Here is a 15,709-nt window from a genome sequence, read left to right as displayed (position 1 = left end):
GGAGCCAAGAGCTTCTTCTGGGTCTCTCACGTGGGCACATGGGCCCAAGCACTTGAGTCATCTTCCACTGCCTTCCCAGGTCAAAGCAGAGAGCTGGATCAGAAGTATAGCAGCCAGGACTCAAACCGGCGCCCAGATGGGATGCCGGCACTGCTGGCAGCGGCTTCACCTGCTATACTACAGCACCTGCCCCCTCTATTTTTCTTAGTCTGACTTTGGCTTGTCAACTTTGTTATGCTTTCAAAGACCCACCTCTTTATTTCATTGATTTTCGTTTGTTTATTTTTTTTTAGTCTCTGTGCCATTTTTTTTTTTGTGCTCTGAGTTTTATTATTTCTGTCTACTAATTAAAAAAAATTTTTTTAGATTTATTTTTTATTTATTTGAAGGACAGAGGTACAGAGAGAGCAGGAGAGAGAGAGAGAGAGAGAGAGAGAGAGAGAGAGAGAGAGATCTTCCATCTGCTGGTTGACTCCCCTAATAAATACCTGGCTGGGGCTGTGCCAGGCTGAAGCCAGGAGCCCAGAACATCTTCCGGGTCTCCTACATGGGTCCAAGGGCCCAAGCACTTGGGCCATCTTCTGCTGCTTTCCCAGGTGCATTAGCAGGAAATCTCAACTGGTGCTCGTACGGGTTGCTGGTGCCACAGGTTGTGGCTTAACCTGCTGTGCCACAGCGCTGGCCTCTTCTGTCTACTAATTTTGAGCTTGCTTTGTTCTTGTTTTTCCTAGTACCTTGAGATACAGTGATAGGTTGTTTCTTTGAGATATTTCTGCTTTTTTGATGTAAGCATTAATTACTTTAAACTTTCCTCTTTGTACTGCTTTTGCTGTATGCCATAGGTTTTGGTATGCTGTTTCCATTTGTATCTGTTTCAAGAAAATTTAAAATTTTTTTCAAGATTTATTTATTTATTTATTTGAAAATAAAAGTTAGAAAGAGAGGTCTTCCATCCACTGGTTCACTCCCAAGATGACTACGATGGTCAGTACTGAACCAGGCTGAAACCAGGAACCAGGAGCTTCTTCAAGGTCTCCCTCATGGGTGGCAGGGGCCCAAGTACTTGGTTGTCTTTCACTGCTTTTCCCAGGCTGTTAGCAAGGAGCTGAATCAGAAAAAGAACAGATGGGACATGAACCAGTGCCCCTGTGAGATACTGGCGTTGCAGGTGATGGCTTTACCTGCTGTGCCACAGTGCCAGCCCTGAAAATTTTAAATGTTAAAATATATGTTTGTTATTTAAGAAGGAGAGAGAGAGAGAGAGACAGACAGACAGACTATGCTGCCATGTGCTTGTCCACTCCCTACTGCCTGCAATAGCTGGTGCTAGGCTCCATTGAAGCTGGGAGCAAGGAACTTAATCTGGATCTCTCCCAGGGGTTGCAAGGACACAACTACTTGAGCTGTCACCTGCTGCTTTCCATGGTGCACATTAGCTGGAAGCTGGAATCAGGAGCAGAGGTGGGACTTGAACCCAGACATTCTGATATAGAACCAGGTTTCCCAGTCATTGGCATTAACTGCTAGGCCAAATGCCTGTCCCCACATTTTACGTTTCTTCCTTGATCCATTGGTTGTTCAAGAGTTAATTGTTTAATTGCCCTGTATTTATATCATCTCCTAAATTTTTCCTGCTGATTTCTAGTTTTATTGCATTGTGATCAGAAAAGATGCTCAACGTAATTCCTTTTTTTAGAACTCGCTGAGACTAGTTTTGTGACCTAGTATGTGATGTGTCATGGAGAATGTTCCATGTGTTGTTAAGAAGAATGTGTATTCTGTAGATGTTGGCCGGAACATTCTGTAGATCTCTCTCAAGTCTGATTCATCTAGGGTACATTTTAACTGTGCCGTTTCTTTGTTGGTGTCTGGTCTGGACATATGCCCGTTGTTGAAAGTGAGGTGTTAAAGTCCCATGTTAGTGTATTAGAGTCTGTCTGCCCCTTTAGCTTTAGCTCTATTTGCTTTTGATGTTTGGACACTCTAATATTTGGTGCATGTATATTTTAATTGTTATTTCCTCTTTCTAAATTAGCTTTTTATCATTATATAAAGCCTTTCCTTGTCCCTTTTTTACTGCTTTTGGCTTAAAATGTATTTTATTTGATAGAAGAATAGCTGTTCCTGTACGTTCTTCCATCACTTCCCTTTCAGTGTGTGTGTGACCTTAGATGTGAGGTGTTTCCTGTCAGCAGCATGTAGGTTGGCCTTGTTGTTAACCCAATCAGTCCTTTTAATCAGAGACTTTAATATATTTTCAGTTAAGGTAATTACTGAAAGATAAGGTCTTAGTCCTGCCAGTGGGATAATTATTTTCTAGTTTTATAATTCCTCCCTCCCTTCCTCTCTTACTCCCATCCTTCCTTGCAGCTTTCTTTTGTAGTTAAGTGATTTTTTTTTCTAGTAATGTGTTTTCATTCCTCATTTTTTTAAAGTGGATTATAGATTTTTGCTTTGTGGTTACCATGAGGGTTTCAGAAAACATCTACTTTGAGATGATAGCAACTTAACATTGATTATGAATATAGGGAAAAACAAAAAAAAATAAAAGATTAGTAATGAACTCTGCACTTGTACATTTCATATCCCCATATTTTAAAATTTTGGTCTCTCTTTTTATATCTTTTTATATTGCCTGTCAAAATATCAATGTAGTTTCAAAAATTATTTATTCTTATATTCTTAAATACTACTTAAATATTCTTAAATAGCAGTTTATGTACTATACTTAAAATATTAGCACATTTTGAATTTGTATAATTATTCTTACTGTTGAGTTTTTTGCCTTCTGATATTTTCTTCTTGTTAGTGTCTTTTTCAGTTTGAAGAACTCCCTTTGTCATTTCCTATAAGACAGAGCTGATGGTGATAAGTCTGGCTTTTGCCTGTCAGAGAATGTCTTTATCTGTCCCTCATGTCTAAAGGATAGCTTTGCTGGGCATTGTTCTTGGCTGGCAGTTTTTCCCTTCAGTACCCTGGAAGTCCCACCCCACTCTGCCTGGAAGTGTGCAGTCAGGCAAACGGGGATACCTTTATGTGTTATTTATTTATTTATTTTCCTTGTCCTTCACCCTGGAAAGCTTGATTATAATGTGATTTAGGGTAGACTTGGTTGATTTGAATCTGACTGTGACCTCTGACCTTCCTATGCCTGGATAGTTTTATCTTTCTCTTGGTTTGGGAGGTTTTCTGTTGTCTCTTTGAATATGCTTTGTAATGTGAATTACAGTGATATCAGCGCTTTTAACTCTGTTTCAAAGTCTCCATAAACTTTCTCTGCTCTTTGTAATTTTTTTTGCCTTTGCATATTTTAAAGTAGCCTGTCTCTGAACTCACCGTTTCTTTCTTGTTTGACCTATTCTGCACTTTTTAAAAATTACTTCCATCTTTTTTGAGTCTTTGTGTTAGAATATTAAATTGTTTCTCTGTGTTCTCTCGAGCTCTCTTAAAACAGCTAGTTTGAACTCTGCACCTGAGAATTCGCAGGTGTCAGTAGCTCTCTGGTTTGTTTCTGGAGGGATCGAAAGGGAGATGCCCCTTGATTCTGGGGGGCACTTGGATCAGCTGCACCTGGGAGGATTAGGAGCTCTTTCCAGATTGCGTCCTCTGGCTTCGGCTGTGGCTGTTCTTCCTGAGATTCTGGGCAGCCCGCTTGTTTTCTCTCAGCTTCTGGATGCTTCTCTTTCAGCAATGGCTGCGTTAAGGTGCCACAGGCCTCCTCCTGTTGGTGTTACTGCCGTTTCAGCCTGAGGATCCCAAAGCCCCAGATGTGCAGTTGCTGTGTTGTTCAGAGTGATCCGGGGGAACCTTCTAAAAATGGGCAGTCTGTCTCTGTAAGCCTCTTCCTAGGGATGGGGTCGGCCCAAAGGCCTAGTCCTGTGGCTACCAGGACCACATCTGGGGCCCATGGGCTGCTGAGCCCAGGGCAGCAAGGGGGTTGGGGATAGGAAGAAAGCCCCTGCTGGTATGGGCCGTGTACTGCTGAGGTGGACTCAACACCTAAGGCTGCTGCGGTGAATGACAGATGATGCTGGCTGTGATAAGCGTCAGATCAACGGGACTCCAGCTGGCCCTGCAGCAGGTCTAGATGCCCTGTTCATAGTCACTGGCCCTGCTATGGGAATGGTTAAGATCTGCCCAGTGCTGAGTCCCAGTCATAGTTCTGTGATTCCTTTCTGCCTCTTCAAGTTAGGGCAGGGGTTGTAAAGGCATCCCCTTGGCTGCCTGTGCTGGCACTAACCAGATCTCACAGTCACCAGACCCTGGACAGTTTTGGGGAGTACCTCAGGCCCAATGAGGCTGGCAGTAACACCTGCCAAAGTGAATCTGCCCTAACAGGTCCGTCCCACTGAATTTATTCCACCAGAGCGTGGGTCTCTGCCCAGTGCCAGGACACCTCTAGAGGCTTCCTCTGGGAGCACTGACCTGGGGTGGAGTCCTTTGGGCTTTATCACGTGCTGCCGGATTGGACCTGGCTGTGAGTTCCAAGTCAGAGTCCTAAGCTCGCTTTCCTACCCTGCTCTCTTGTGGATCTTGCTTTGCTGTCTGCTGTCTGCTGGAGGCTGGAGGAGGAGTTGTGGAAATGGTGCCTTGGCTGCTTGGCTAAGGAGAGTCTGAAGTCCAAGTCTGCTCCTACTAGTCTGAGAGCAGGGGCCATGGGCCCTGTCTCACATATTCCTGTGGTGGGCCTAGTATTGGGTTTCGAGTCTGTAGTCTGAACTTAATTCTTTCTCTGTCCTCCAACTGGGAGGTGAAGCATCTCTCTTCACACTGCCCTACTTGGAGCTGGGAGAGGGATAACACAGGCAACTCTCTCCTTCTTGCTTCCTTCAATGCACCTTATTATTATACCAAAAGCAGGCACTGTGATGTCTCACCTGGATACCTGAGTGGTGGTGAAGGTGATTCGGTATGTGAATATCTGCTCCGATTGGTGTCGCTGTGGGGAAACAGTCCCTGGCCGTCTTACTCAGCTGCCATCTTGCTGCACCCTCAAATGAGAGGCTTTTCTTATTACAAAAATTAATTGAGAAGCAGGGGGATAAAGAGAGAGACAGGCAGACAGAGAGAGCGTCTATCCACGGATTCACTCCCCAAATACCCACAAAGGCCCTTAGCTTGGGTTGGTGCTGGGAACCAAGAGTTCAATCCAGGTCTCCCACATGAGTGGCAGGAACCACATTACTTGAGCCATCATCATTGCCTTCCAGGGTCTGCACTAGCAGGAAGAGGGAGGCAGGGGTCAAAGGTTGGATCAAACTGAGGCACCCCTGTATCAGGCAACTGCTAGGTCACACAAATGGACACCTTGGGGGAGCAGCGTGTGTTCATGTACGTGCATACATGTGCATTCATGTAGCCTGCAGGATTCCCAGCAGTTCTTCCCCTTCGATAGGATGTTGCAGCATCAGCGTCAGACAAGGTGAATGTGAGCACGTGCCCCTGATGCTAAGCTTCAGTCGGGTGATTCTGCACTGGGCACTATCCCTGCAGTTCTCACCGCTGATGGCTGTGTGCCACTCCTTGCTTGGCAGTTCAGGCCCACACACTGACTCCCTGGGCCCCCAGTTTTATTGCTGTGAGTTTTAAGGATTTTTTTGTTTTTAATTTTCAGACACTACTTCCCCTTAAGCTTCAGAACTGTCCTTTCTTCTCTGGAGGTGGATTAACATAAACTGGCCCCTGTTTTAGGAGGTGATGTGGTCTTGGTTTTAGACTAAGTCCATAGTGCTCTTTTCCTTTTGTTTCTTTTAAACAGACGTGATGTTTACCGGGACAGCAGATGGCCGAGTCGTCAAACTGGAGAATGGCGAAATTGAGACCATTGCCCGGTTTGGGTCGGGCCCTTGCAGTAAGTAGGTGACACAAGTCCTTCCGAGAGAGGTCAGATTGTCACATGCAGCTGCTTCTCCCTAAAGTCAGTTTCACTCTCGGAGTGAAAGAACCCCTGAGCTTCTGGCACATGGAATGCGATGTGGCTGTTACCGCACGTGGGCCCTGGACCTCCCGGTGCCGCCTGCCCCACGCCGTTCCTTCAGGTCTGGGTTCACCTTCGTGGTCCCCTCAGAGTGAACAGGTGCTGAGGGTGTGCTGCTGTCACAGAGCTTTGTCATTCCTTGGACATTTAAATCCGATCCCTGCATTAGCTTCCTAGGAGTTTCAGAAGGGTAGGTCAAAGTTCACTCAGACTTTGGAAAACTAGAGTAGAAGAATCCCATTTTTTTTTTTTTTTTTTAATTTGAAAGATAGACTGAGAGAGAGAGAGGCAGAGAGAAAGGTCTTCCTTCCATTGGTTCATCCCCCAAATGGCCGCTATGGCCGGAGCTATGCCAATCTGAAGCCAGGAGCCAGGTGCTTCCTCCTGGTCTCCCATGTGGGTGCAGGGGCCCAAGCACTTGGGCCATCCTCCACTGCCTTCCCGGGCCACAGCAGAAAGCTGGACTGGAAGAGGAGCAACTGGGACTAGAACCCGGTGCCCATATGGGATGCCGGTGCCGCAGGTGGAGGATTAGCCAAGTGAGCCACGGTGCCGGCTGCAAAGAATCCTACTTTTTAACAGCTGGTGGGCCACAGACTTCTTATCAGTTACGATGTTGTAATAATTGGAATTTTTTTCTTAACAAATGATGCATTTTCATTGTGAAGCAGAAACAACACAGAGATACCCACCTCCCTAAAAAAAGTAAAAATCACCCTAGAGTGGTCTCAGTATTACAGTTACCACCATTTTAGTAACTTCTCAGGCATTTTTCTACTCATTGGCATCACATCTTGTTTTATTTGATGGATGGTTTACTAATTTGGTTATTTAATCTGTTTCTGCACCATTTTGACAATAAGCACCTGCAACGAGTACCTGTGATAAGCACGCACCGACCATGAGCACCCACAGTGAGCACCCGCAGTGAGCACCTGCAGTGAGCACTCACAGGTAGCACTCACAGTGAGCACCCACCATGAGCACCCGCAGTAGCACCCACAGTAGCACCTGCAGTGAGCACCCACAGTGAGCACCCACAGTGAACACCTGCAGGGGCTGTCCTTACTCTGATGTCATGGTCATTTTGCTCTGTCCGGCGTGATGTATTTGTAGGAAGGAGGGATGAGGTACTTGACATGGAGGAGGGCACCAGTGGCGTCTTGAGCCAGCCACCAGTTCCTGTCTGTCTGTTTCCCTAGAAACCCGAGATGACGAGCCTGCTTGTGGGAGACCTCTGGGTGTCCGAGCGGGGCCCAACGGGACTCTGTTTGTGGCCGATGCTTACAAAGGACTGTTTGAAGTAAACCCTTGGAAACGTACGTGACAACATCTTCTTCCCTTCTGTGATGATTTCAGACCTTTTTAACAATGTGTGCATAAGTAGTTTTAATAGGATTTGTTAAATACAGTCTGCTGTAGACTCTGAATGTCTTCTCTCTTTAGTGTTTTTTTTTTTTTTTTTTTTTTTTTAAGATTTATTGATTGATTTGAAAGTCAGAGTTAGAGAGAGATATCTTCCATCCAATGGTTCGTTCACTCCCCAAATGGCTGTTGTGGCCAGGGTTGGGCTAAGCCAAAGCCAGGAGCCGGGAAATTCATCCAGGTCTCCCACATGGATGCAGGGGATTTGGATCATCTTCTACTGCTTTCCCAGGCCATTAGCAGGGAGCTGGATCAGAAGTGGAGCAGCCAGGACAGAAACCAGCGCTCATATGGGATGCTGGCACTGCATGCAAGGGCTTTACCTGCTGTGCCACAGTGCCGGCCCTCTCAGTGTTTTCGTATTCACTGAGTTGTATTGCAAGCACTGTACACACGTATCAGCTTGTGCTGGACACCAGCATACTCCCTACCCATGACTGCATTTGATCTGGACCCTGACTTCTCAGGAGATTCATTCTGAGGGTGTTAGGCCTCTTTCATCTTTGTTTCCCTGTGTATCTCTCTACAGCTTGTCTGACTGTCTGTCTGTCTGTCTTGTCTCCCTCTCAGTCTTCTCTTGGTTGCTGTCCCCTTTGTTTCTTTCTTTCTCCAGTTCCTCCTCTCTCTCCTGTCTCGGGTCATGGGGTCACTTTGACCAGTGCTATAATATTAGCTGTGAGTGTCTTCCTAGTGGAAGTCCGTGCTGTGGAGGCATCTGTTGTTCTGGGCAGCGCCAAGGGGCCTGAACTTGGGCCCTTCTGCCCCAGGACTGCCCTTTGTTGACTGTGTGATGATGTGTCAGCTTTCCTTTTCTGTAGATTAACAGCCATCCCTGCCCCGTGAGAGTGCTGTGCAGGTTTAAGTGAGATTATACATGGAAAGTGAACAATGAATGTTTTTTCTATGATTTTTTTTTTTTACACAGGCAGAGTTAGACAGTGAGAGAGAGAGACAGAGAGAGTTATAGACAGTGAGAGAGACAGAAAGGTCTTCCTTCCGTTGGTTCACCCCCTAAATGGCTGCTATGGCCAGCGCGCTGCGCTGATCCAAAGCCAGGAGCCAGTTGCTTCCTCCTGGTCTCCCATGCAGGTGCAGGGCCCAAGGACCTGGGCAACCTCCACCGTACTCCTGGGCCATAGCAGAGAGCTGGACTGGAAGAGGAGCAACTGGGACAGAATCCGGTGCCCCAACCAGGACTAGAACCCAGTGTGCCAGTGCCGTAGGCGGAAGATTAGCCTAGAGAGCCGTGGCACCAGCCTTTTTCTATGATTTTTAAAGGCACACCGCTGCTACTTTCTTTATTTGAAAGCATATGAGTGGAACATTGTTTATTTGTCTCAAGCAAACAAAGCTAAGGCCATTACCTAACACGCTTAACAGATGTTTTAAGGTTAGTTGGCTTGAACAGAAGAAAGAATTCTTTACCCTTGCAGAAAGCAGTCTTCCTTTAATGAAGTGAGTCTAGGGGCAGGCATTGTGGTGCGGGGGTTAAGCTGCTACCTGGGGCACCTGCCTCCCATAGTGCCGTGCCTGAGACTGAGTCTCACTGTCACTTCCAACCCAGCTTTCTGCTGGTGCCCACCCTGAGAGCTCACGTACTTGGTAGGTCCTCGCCACCCATATGGGAGTTCTGACTCCTGGCCTTGGCCTGGCCCAGTCCCAGCCCCAGCCCCAGCTGTTGTGGGCATTTGGGAAGTAAACCAGCATATGGAAGCTCTCTCTCTCTCTCGCTCGCTCTCTTACTCTACCTTTCAATAAATAAAAAATTTTTAAATAGTATAAAAGGTGGGGCCAGCGCTGTGGCGCAGCGGGTTAACGCCCTGGCCTGAAGCGCCGGCATCCCATATGGGTGCTGGTTTGAGACCTGGCTGCTCCACTTCCAATCCAGCTCTGCTATGGCCTAGGACAGCAGTAGAAGATGGCCCAAGTCCTTGGGTCCCAGCACCTGCACGGGAGACCTGGAAGAAGCTCCTGGCTCCTGGCTTCGGATCGGCACAGCTCCGGCCATTGTGGTCAATTGAGGAGTGAACTAGGGGATGGAAGACCTCTCTCTCTCTCTCTCTCTCTTTTCCTCTCCTCTCTCTGTGTAACTCTGAATTTCAAATAAATAAATAAATAAATAAATAAATAGTATAAAAGGTATCACCACACAGCAAATGCAGTGTTTTCCTTCTACCGTAAGAAGGAATACATCATCTGTCAAAAAGAAGCTCATTTGATTTTTCTTCCTTTTAAATCAATTTGGTTGATTAGTATTTTGAAATTATTGACAAGCCAGTTATTATAATAAGAGAAAATCTTTTTTTTTTAAAGATTTATTTATTTACTTGAAAGAGTTACACACACACAGAGAGAGAGAGAGAGAGAGAGAGAGAGAGAGAGGTCTGCTATCTTCTGGTTCACTCCCCAATTGGCCACTATAGCCAAAGCTGTGCCAATCTGAAGCCAGGAAACAGGAGCGTCTTCTGGGTCTCCCCCATGGGTGCAGGGGCCCAAGGATCTGGGCCATCTTCCACTGCTTTCCCAGGCCATAGCAGAGAGCTGGATCGGAAGTGGAGCAGCCAGGACTTGTACCAGCACCCATATGGGATGCCAGCACTGCAGGTGGCGGCTTTACCCACCACGCCACAGCGCCGGCCCCTCTTTCTGTTGTCTGTCTTTAGGTGAAGTGAAGCTGCTGCTGTCCTCCGATACGCCCATTGAGGGGAAGAAGATGTCCTTTGTAAATGACCTCACCATCACGCGCGATGGCAGGAAGATCTACTTCACGGATTCCAGCAGCAAGTGGCAGAGGCGGGACTACCTGCTCCTGGTCATGGAGGGCACGGACGACGGGCGGTGAGCCTTCCTCTTGGGCCTTCCCCGGTTCTTGAGCAGCAGGGTGACGTCAGTAGAGCGTGGCACCTCCAGGAACCATAGTGGTTCCCAGCACACTGTGAGGGCACTTGGGGACGTTGGTGGAAAAACGGAATTAAAGGTTGTTTATCTGGTGTGTAGCACCAATTAATTCCACCACTTGCAGTGCCGGCATCCCATATGAATGCCAGTTCATGTCCTGGCTGCTCGCTTCCTCTCCAGCTCCCTGCAAATGCACTTGGGAAGGCAGCAGAAGGTGACCCAAATCCATGGGCTCCTGCCATCCACGTGGGAGACCCAGGCTCCTGGCTTCGCCTAGCCCAGCTCTGGCTGTCGTAGCCACAGGGGACTGAAACAGTGAATGGAAGCTCTCTGTCTCTTTCACTCTGCCTTTCAAGTAAACAAATGTTTAAAAAAAAAAAAAATGCTTATTTTCCATGCCAGAATAGTTTCTGTCAAATTTTTTTCTACCAAACTTTTTTTTCTTTTTGAGGTAACATATTTTTAACATAGTCAAAGTCATGATGCTCCACTAAATGAAGAGTTCAAGAAGTACAAAGTAAAAGGACCCTAGTTCAGCAGGAATATGGGCAAGGCTGCAGATAGTGATCAAATGAAAAGACATCCATTTCACTCATATGCCGTAAATTTTAAAATAATCACAGATCATTAAAACTGTAGTAGTACAATGTCTTTTTTTTAATTTAAAATTTATTTATTCCTTTGGAAGGCAGAGTTACAGAGAGAGAAGGAGAGGCAGAGAGAAATCTTCCATCTGCTAGTTCACTCCCCAGATGGCCATAACAGCCAGGGCTAGGCCAGGCCGAAGCTAGGAATATTTCTGCAGGTCTTGTACATGGGTGCAGGGGCCCAAGCACTTGGGCCATCTGCTACTGCTTTCCCAGGCGTGTTAGCAAGGGAACTGGATTGGAAGTGAAGCAGCTGGGACTAGATGGGATGCTTGCACTGCAGGTGGCAGCTTTACCTGCTACACCACAACACCACAGCACCACCCCAGTATAACATTCTTAAAAATTTGTATTTTCTGACATTTTTTGGAAGATCCCCTCATGTTTTAGCTTCTAGCATAGGAGCTTAATGGCTTCTGGAAACAGGTGATGGGTGTATCACAGCAGATAAGATACTCTCACTCTCTCTTTGAGGGAATGAAAGAAAACTGGCCAGTCCATCTGAGGGTGTGGGTCTAGATCTGACAGAGCCCCTCAGGCAGGCTGGGAAGGGGGACCTTGATGGGGCTGGAGTGTTGGTGCTCACCTGAGACCTGTGTATGGGGTTCTCTGGAGGAGGATGCTGTGGGTCTGCTCTGGATGGAGAGGTGGCCTCCCTCTGGAACCAGGTCTGAGCAGATGAGCCCCAGGGCCAGTGTGCGGCTGAGTCCCCTTCAGTACCTGAGTTTGAAGGCCCAGGAGGGAGGGCAGGGCTCTAAGACCCCTGGGAGGACCGTCCCCGACGTGGCCCTGTACTCTTGGCATCCACAGCCTGCTGGAGTATGATACCGTGACCAAGGAGGTGAAGGTGCTCTTGGACCAGCTGCGGTTCCCTAACGGCATTCAGCTCTCTCCTGCCGAGGACTTTGTCCTGGTGGCTGAAACGACCATGGCGAGGATCCGGAGGTGCGTGTGCTGTTCAGCAGCGCTGTCGCTTGTTTCCGGGGTGGGCTGGAGACATGCTGGATGGAGCCTGAGGACCCACAGGCACTGCTACTTAAGTAACCATGATAGAAGGAAAATTCAAGCTGGGTTTCCTTCCTCTCATTTGCAGCCTCCTCAAGGGTGCAGGTTGGGGAGTGTCTTCGCTTGGTGCCAGCCGTGCCCCCAGGAGGGCCTTGGCCCACCCCGTGCCCCCCCTCAGTCCCAGCTGAGCTGGCTCTCCAGGGTCTCCTCTCGGTAGCTGTGCTGTGGTTTACGATGTGCACAGCTGAGGACATTCCCCGCAGTGGATTTGGACCAACATCAATTGGGTGCCTGGCTCAAGTGTTTTTCCCCTTAAGTTGGGGGGTTGTTGCTTACTGCATCTTGGGTGACTCTTTCAGAGTCTACGTGTCTGGCCTGATGAAGGGAGGGGCTGACCTGTTCGTGGAGAACATGCCCGGGTTTCCAGACAACATCCGGCCCAGCAGCGCCGGTGGATACTGGGTTGCCATGTCAAGCATCCGCCCCAGCCCCGGGTTTTCCATGTTGGACTTCTTAGCCGAGAGGCCCTACATTAAGAAGATGATTTTTAAGGTAACTATTCAAAACTCATTCCAAAACACAAATGAAAAGGAAGCTAATTATGACCTCTCTTTGACCTTTATATTCCAAAGAAGTCTAGTTCTGCCTAAACTATGTGTTACTTCTAATGGTTTCTTAAAACACATTCTAGTCCGCATCCTGAAAGGTAGACTTAAACATCGGAACCCTTTGATTATAAAGTGTTCTGGTTCCCTGTTTCTGGATACTTGTGTTGTCAGCCTCACCATGCTGGCTTTGGTGTCTCTGCCTGCCGGCCAGTCCCCTCCTCCCTCTGCCATGGCTCTCGGACCCTGTGCTCCCCTGCAGACCTGTGACTTTGTCTTGCACCTGCCCCTGCCCCTCTGTCACACGCACCTGCCTCCCTTCCTGTGGCCACACCCAGAAGCCACTTCCCTCAGCCTCATTCCTCTGCCTCCCCAGCCTCCTGTCAGTCTCCCCTCTCCAGGGGACCTCCTACCACAACCAGATACTTAAAAAGATTACTACCCACTTAATCAGTGGCTGGCACTGTCCCTTGGACACAGCCTTTAAATGTTGATCACGCTGCCCTCTTGCTGAGGTGGGCGCTTGTGTCATGCAGAAGTCTTTCCCAGGAAGCTTCACTTTGCAGGCCAGAGGGAAGTTTGCAATTGGTATTGAATATGCGACCAGTAACAGGACACCGTCCCCAGCCTGCCCTCCGAGAGAGCTGCGTGTGGCCTTTAGGGAGCTGGGGGTGTCAAGGCCGCTATGTGGTGAATCCTGATCTATTCAGAACTCTGTTCTTCCTCCAGTGCCAGCATCTGCCAGCATCTGTCCCTGCTGGGACCGAGGAGGTGGCAGAGCAGTGGGGTGGGCTAGGAGAGAGGAGTTTTGGCGAGAAAGCCAGAGCAGCTGTGGGTCCTGGGCAGATGAATTGTCTCTGCCTCAGTGACTGCATCTGTAAATTGGAAAGAGTGGTGGTAGCATTTCTTATTTTTTTTTTAAAGATTTATTTGTTTATTTGAAAGTCATAGTTACATAGAAAGAGAAGGAGAGGCAGAGAGAGAGAGAGAGAGAGAGAGAGAGAGAGAGAGAGAGAGAGGTCCTTCATTAGATGGTTCACTCCCCAGATGACCACAACGGCCAGAGCTGTGCCAATCCAAGGCCAGGAGCCAGGAGCCTCTTCTGGGTCTTCCATGTAGGTGCAGGGGCCCAAGGACTTTGGCCATCTTCTACTGCTTTCTCAGGCCACAGGAGAGAGCTGGATTGGAAGTGGAGCATCCGGTTCTCGAACCGGCGCCCATATGGGATGATGGCACTGCAGGCAGTAGCTTAACCCACTATGCCACCATGCTGACCCCTTATTTTTTTTTTTTTTAAGATTTACTTTTATGTATTTGAAAGACAGAGTTACAGAAGAGGTAGAGCCAGAGAGACAGAGGTCTTCCGTTCTGTTGGGTCACTCCCCAAATGACCACAACAGCCAGAGCTGAGCTGATCTGAAGCCAGGAGCTTCTTCTGGGTCTCCCACTTGGGTGCAGGGGCCCAAGGACTTGGGCCATCTTCCACTGCTTTCCCAGGCCATAGCAGAGAGCTGGATTTGAAGAGGAGCAGCCAGGACTAGAACCGGCGCCCATATAGGACGCTGGCGTTGCAGGCTGGGGCTTTAACCTGCTGCTCTACAGTGCCAGCCCAGTGGTAGCATTTCATTAGGTGCTGAGCTAATGAATGAGAACAGGTAAACAGTGCCCTTGGCTAAGTGCTCAGTTGCTGTCACTGTCAGTTTTCCTGCAGCCAGGACGCAAGCACCCCTGCTGTCTGCTGGTGGCAGTCATGCCTCCCCGACTGAGCAGGCTTAGTTCACTGCTCTGTCTGCAGCACCTATAGTGGTGTGTGGTGCATGGTAGGCTCCTGGATGCGCTGTTGAATGAGGGAGTGACTGCAGAGCTGAGAGGCCCCGTGTGAGAGGGGTGGGGGTGCACTGAGAGCATCTGGGGCAGGAGGCAGCGTGGCCCTGCTCCCTCTGCCACCTTCCTGTGCCCTTGAGAGGGAGGAGAAGGCCGGGGGCCTCTAGACTTGCAGAGGTTAGGCTGTGCTCCAGATCTAATCCGAGCTGAAGTGTCATTGTTTTTGGAGTTGGAGGCAGTATCAGAGAAGGAGCAGGAAGGGCACAGAGAACTCTTCCTGAACAGTTGCAGGCCGGTCGTGCCCCGCCCCCCCATCACTCCGATCCTTTGGATCCTTTGATGTGTTTTCCCACAGCAGGGATGCTGTCCCTCATCACCACCAGCCGGAGACAGGCAGCTCCTGTGGATGGATGCCTCACTTATGTCCCGTCCACAGCCCATTCAGGTGTCTCCAGCCGCCCCAGCGTCCTTGATAGCAAAGGGCTGGATCCAGGAGTAGGCGTGGTGGTGGTGTCTGGTTGTCTCTATTCACCTCTGGCTTGTTCTTTCTTCCTGGCCTGATCCCTTGTGAGGTCACAGGTCACTTGGGCTGCTGAGCGTTCCACTGCCTTTGGATTTGTCCGTCCGGGTGTCCTCAGGATCAGATGCAGGTTCCCCAGGGGCGGAGTGTGGCTGTGAGCAGCTGTGTGCCTCGCTCTCCGGGGCGGTCTTTTGTAACTGAATTGTCGCCAGAGCCATCTCACGGTTTCCTCTCGTGTCGCTGGCTCTGGTGTTGATGCTGTGACTTATCTTGATGCCCGAGTTGTCTGGCCATGGCCAACGGGCGTGCCCTCAGTGTGCTTCCTGAACTCGCTGCTGTCCCCCTGGGATGTGTTCTTTGCTTCCTGGCACACGAGCTGTTCCACGCTCATCCTGCCTATTACCTGTCCCGGCTCTGGCATCGGCCATTTCTCCAAGGAGCCCCACCTGGGTGCTAAGAGTCGCAATGTGTTTCAGCGTCACTGCCCCCAGCTAGGGGACACCTGTGTGCACTCATCCAGGCCTGTGTATGTGTTGTAACACGCACACTCTGCTGAGCCTTCATTTATTTATCGTTTGTTTAACTTGAAACTCCATACTTATGTCTCCAGTTTTCTAGTCCCACACTGCAGAATTTATTCCAGTTCTTGCCCCTCTCCACCCTGTATTTGCACCTCCCTCTCCAACAGTGAGACAATATTTACCTGTTTCCTCAGTTCCCCTACACTTAACCAGTCTATAGCCATTGTCTCCACCTGCATGGCCCCCTGCTGGGGTCCAGTGCCACACACTGGGTCTCCCCTCCCTGC

The 15,709-nt window shown here is 48.9% G+C and overlaps 1 protein-coding gene across 3 annotated transcripts in view; it reads left to right on the top strand.

The window, feature by feature from the left end:
- Nucleotides 1-15,709, top strand: part of APMAP (adipocyte plasma membrane associated protein) — a 43,752-nt gene that overhangs the window by 25,546 nt on the left and 2,497 nt on the right. For all 3 annotated transcript variants that reach the window (XM_089307387.1, XM_002721540.6, XM_089307386.1), the window contains 5 exons: nucleotides 5,759-5,851; nucleotides 7,180-7,296; nucleotides 10,066-10,240; nucleotides 11,758-11,892; nucleotides 12,312-12,504. In XM_089307387.1, coding sequence (XP_089163513.1) covers nucleotides 5,764-5,851; nucleotides 7,180-7,296; nucleotides 10,066-10,240; nucleotides 11,758-11,892; nucleotides 12,312-12,504 — 708 coding nt within the window. In that variant the 5' untranslated portion in view covers nucleotides 5,759-5,763. The remainder of the gene's footprint in view (nucleotides 1-5,758; nucleotides 5,852-7,179; nucleotides 7,297-10,065; nucleotides 10,241-11,757; nucleotides 11,893-12,311; nucleotides 12,505-15,709) is intronic.

Source organism: Oryctolagus cuniculus, chromosome 11 (genome assembly GCF_051225735.1).
Source record: "Oryctolagus cuniculus isolate XC-2025 breed Fujian yellow rabbit chromosome 11, ASM5122573v1, whole genome shotgun sequence".
Taxonomy (NCBI): Eukaryota; Metazoa; Chordata; class Mammalia; order Lagomorpha; family Leporidae; genus Oryctolagus; species Oryctolagus cuniculus.
Note: the sequence above shows the minus strand (reverse complement) of the source record. Positions and strands in the feature narration are given on the sequence as shown.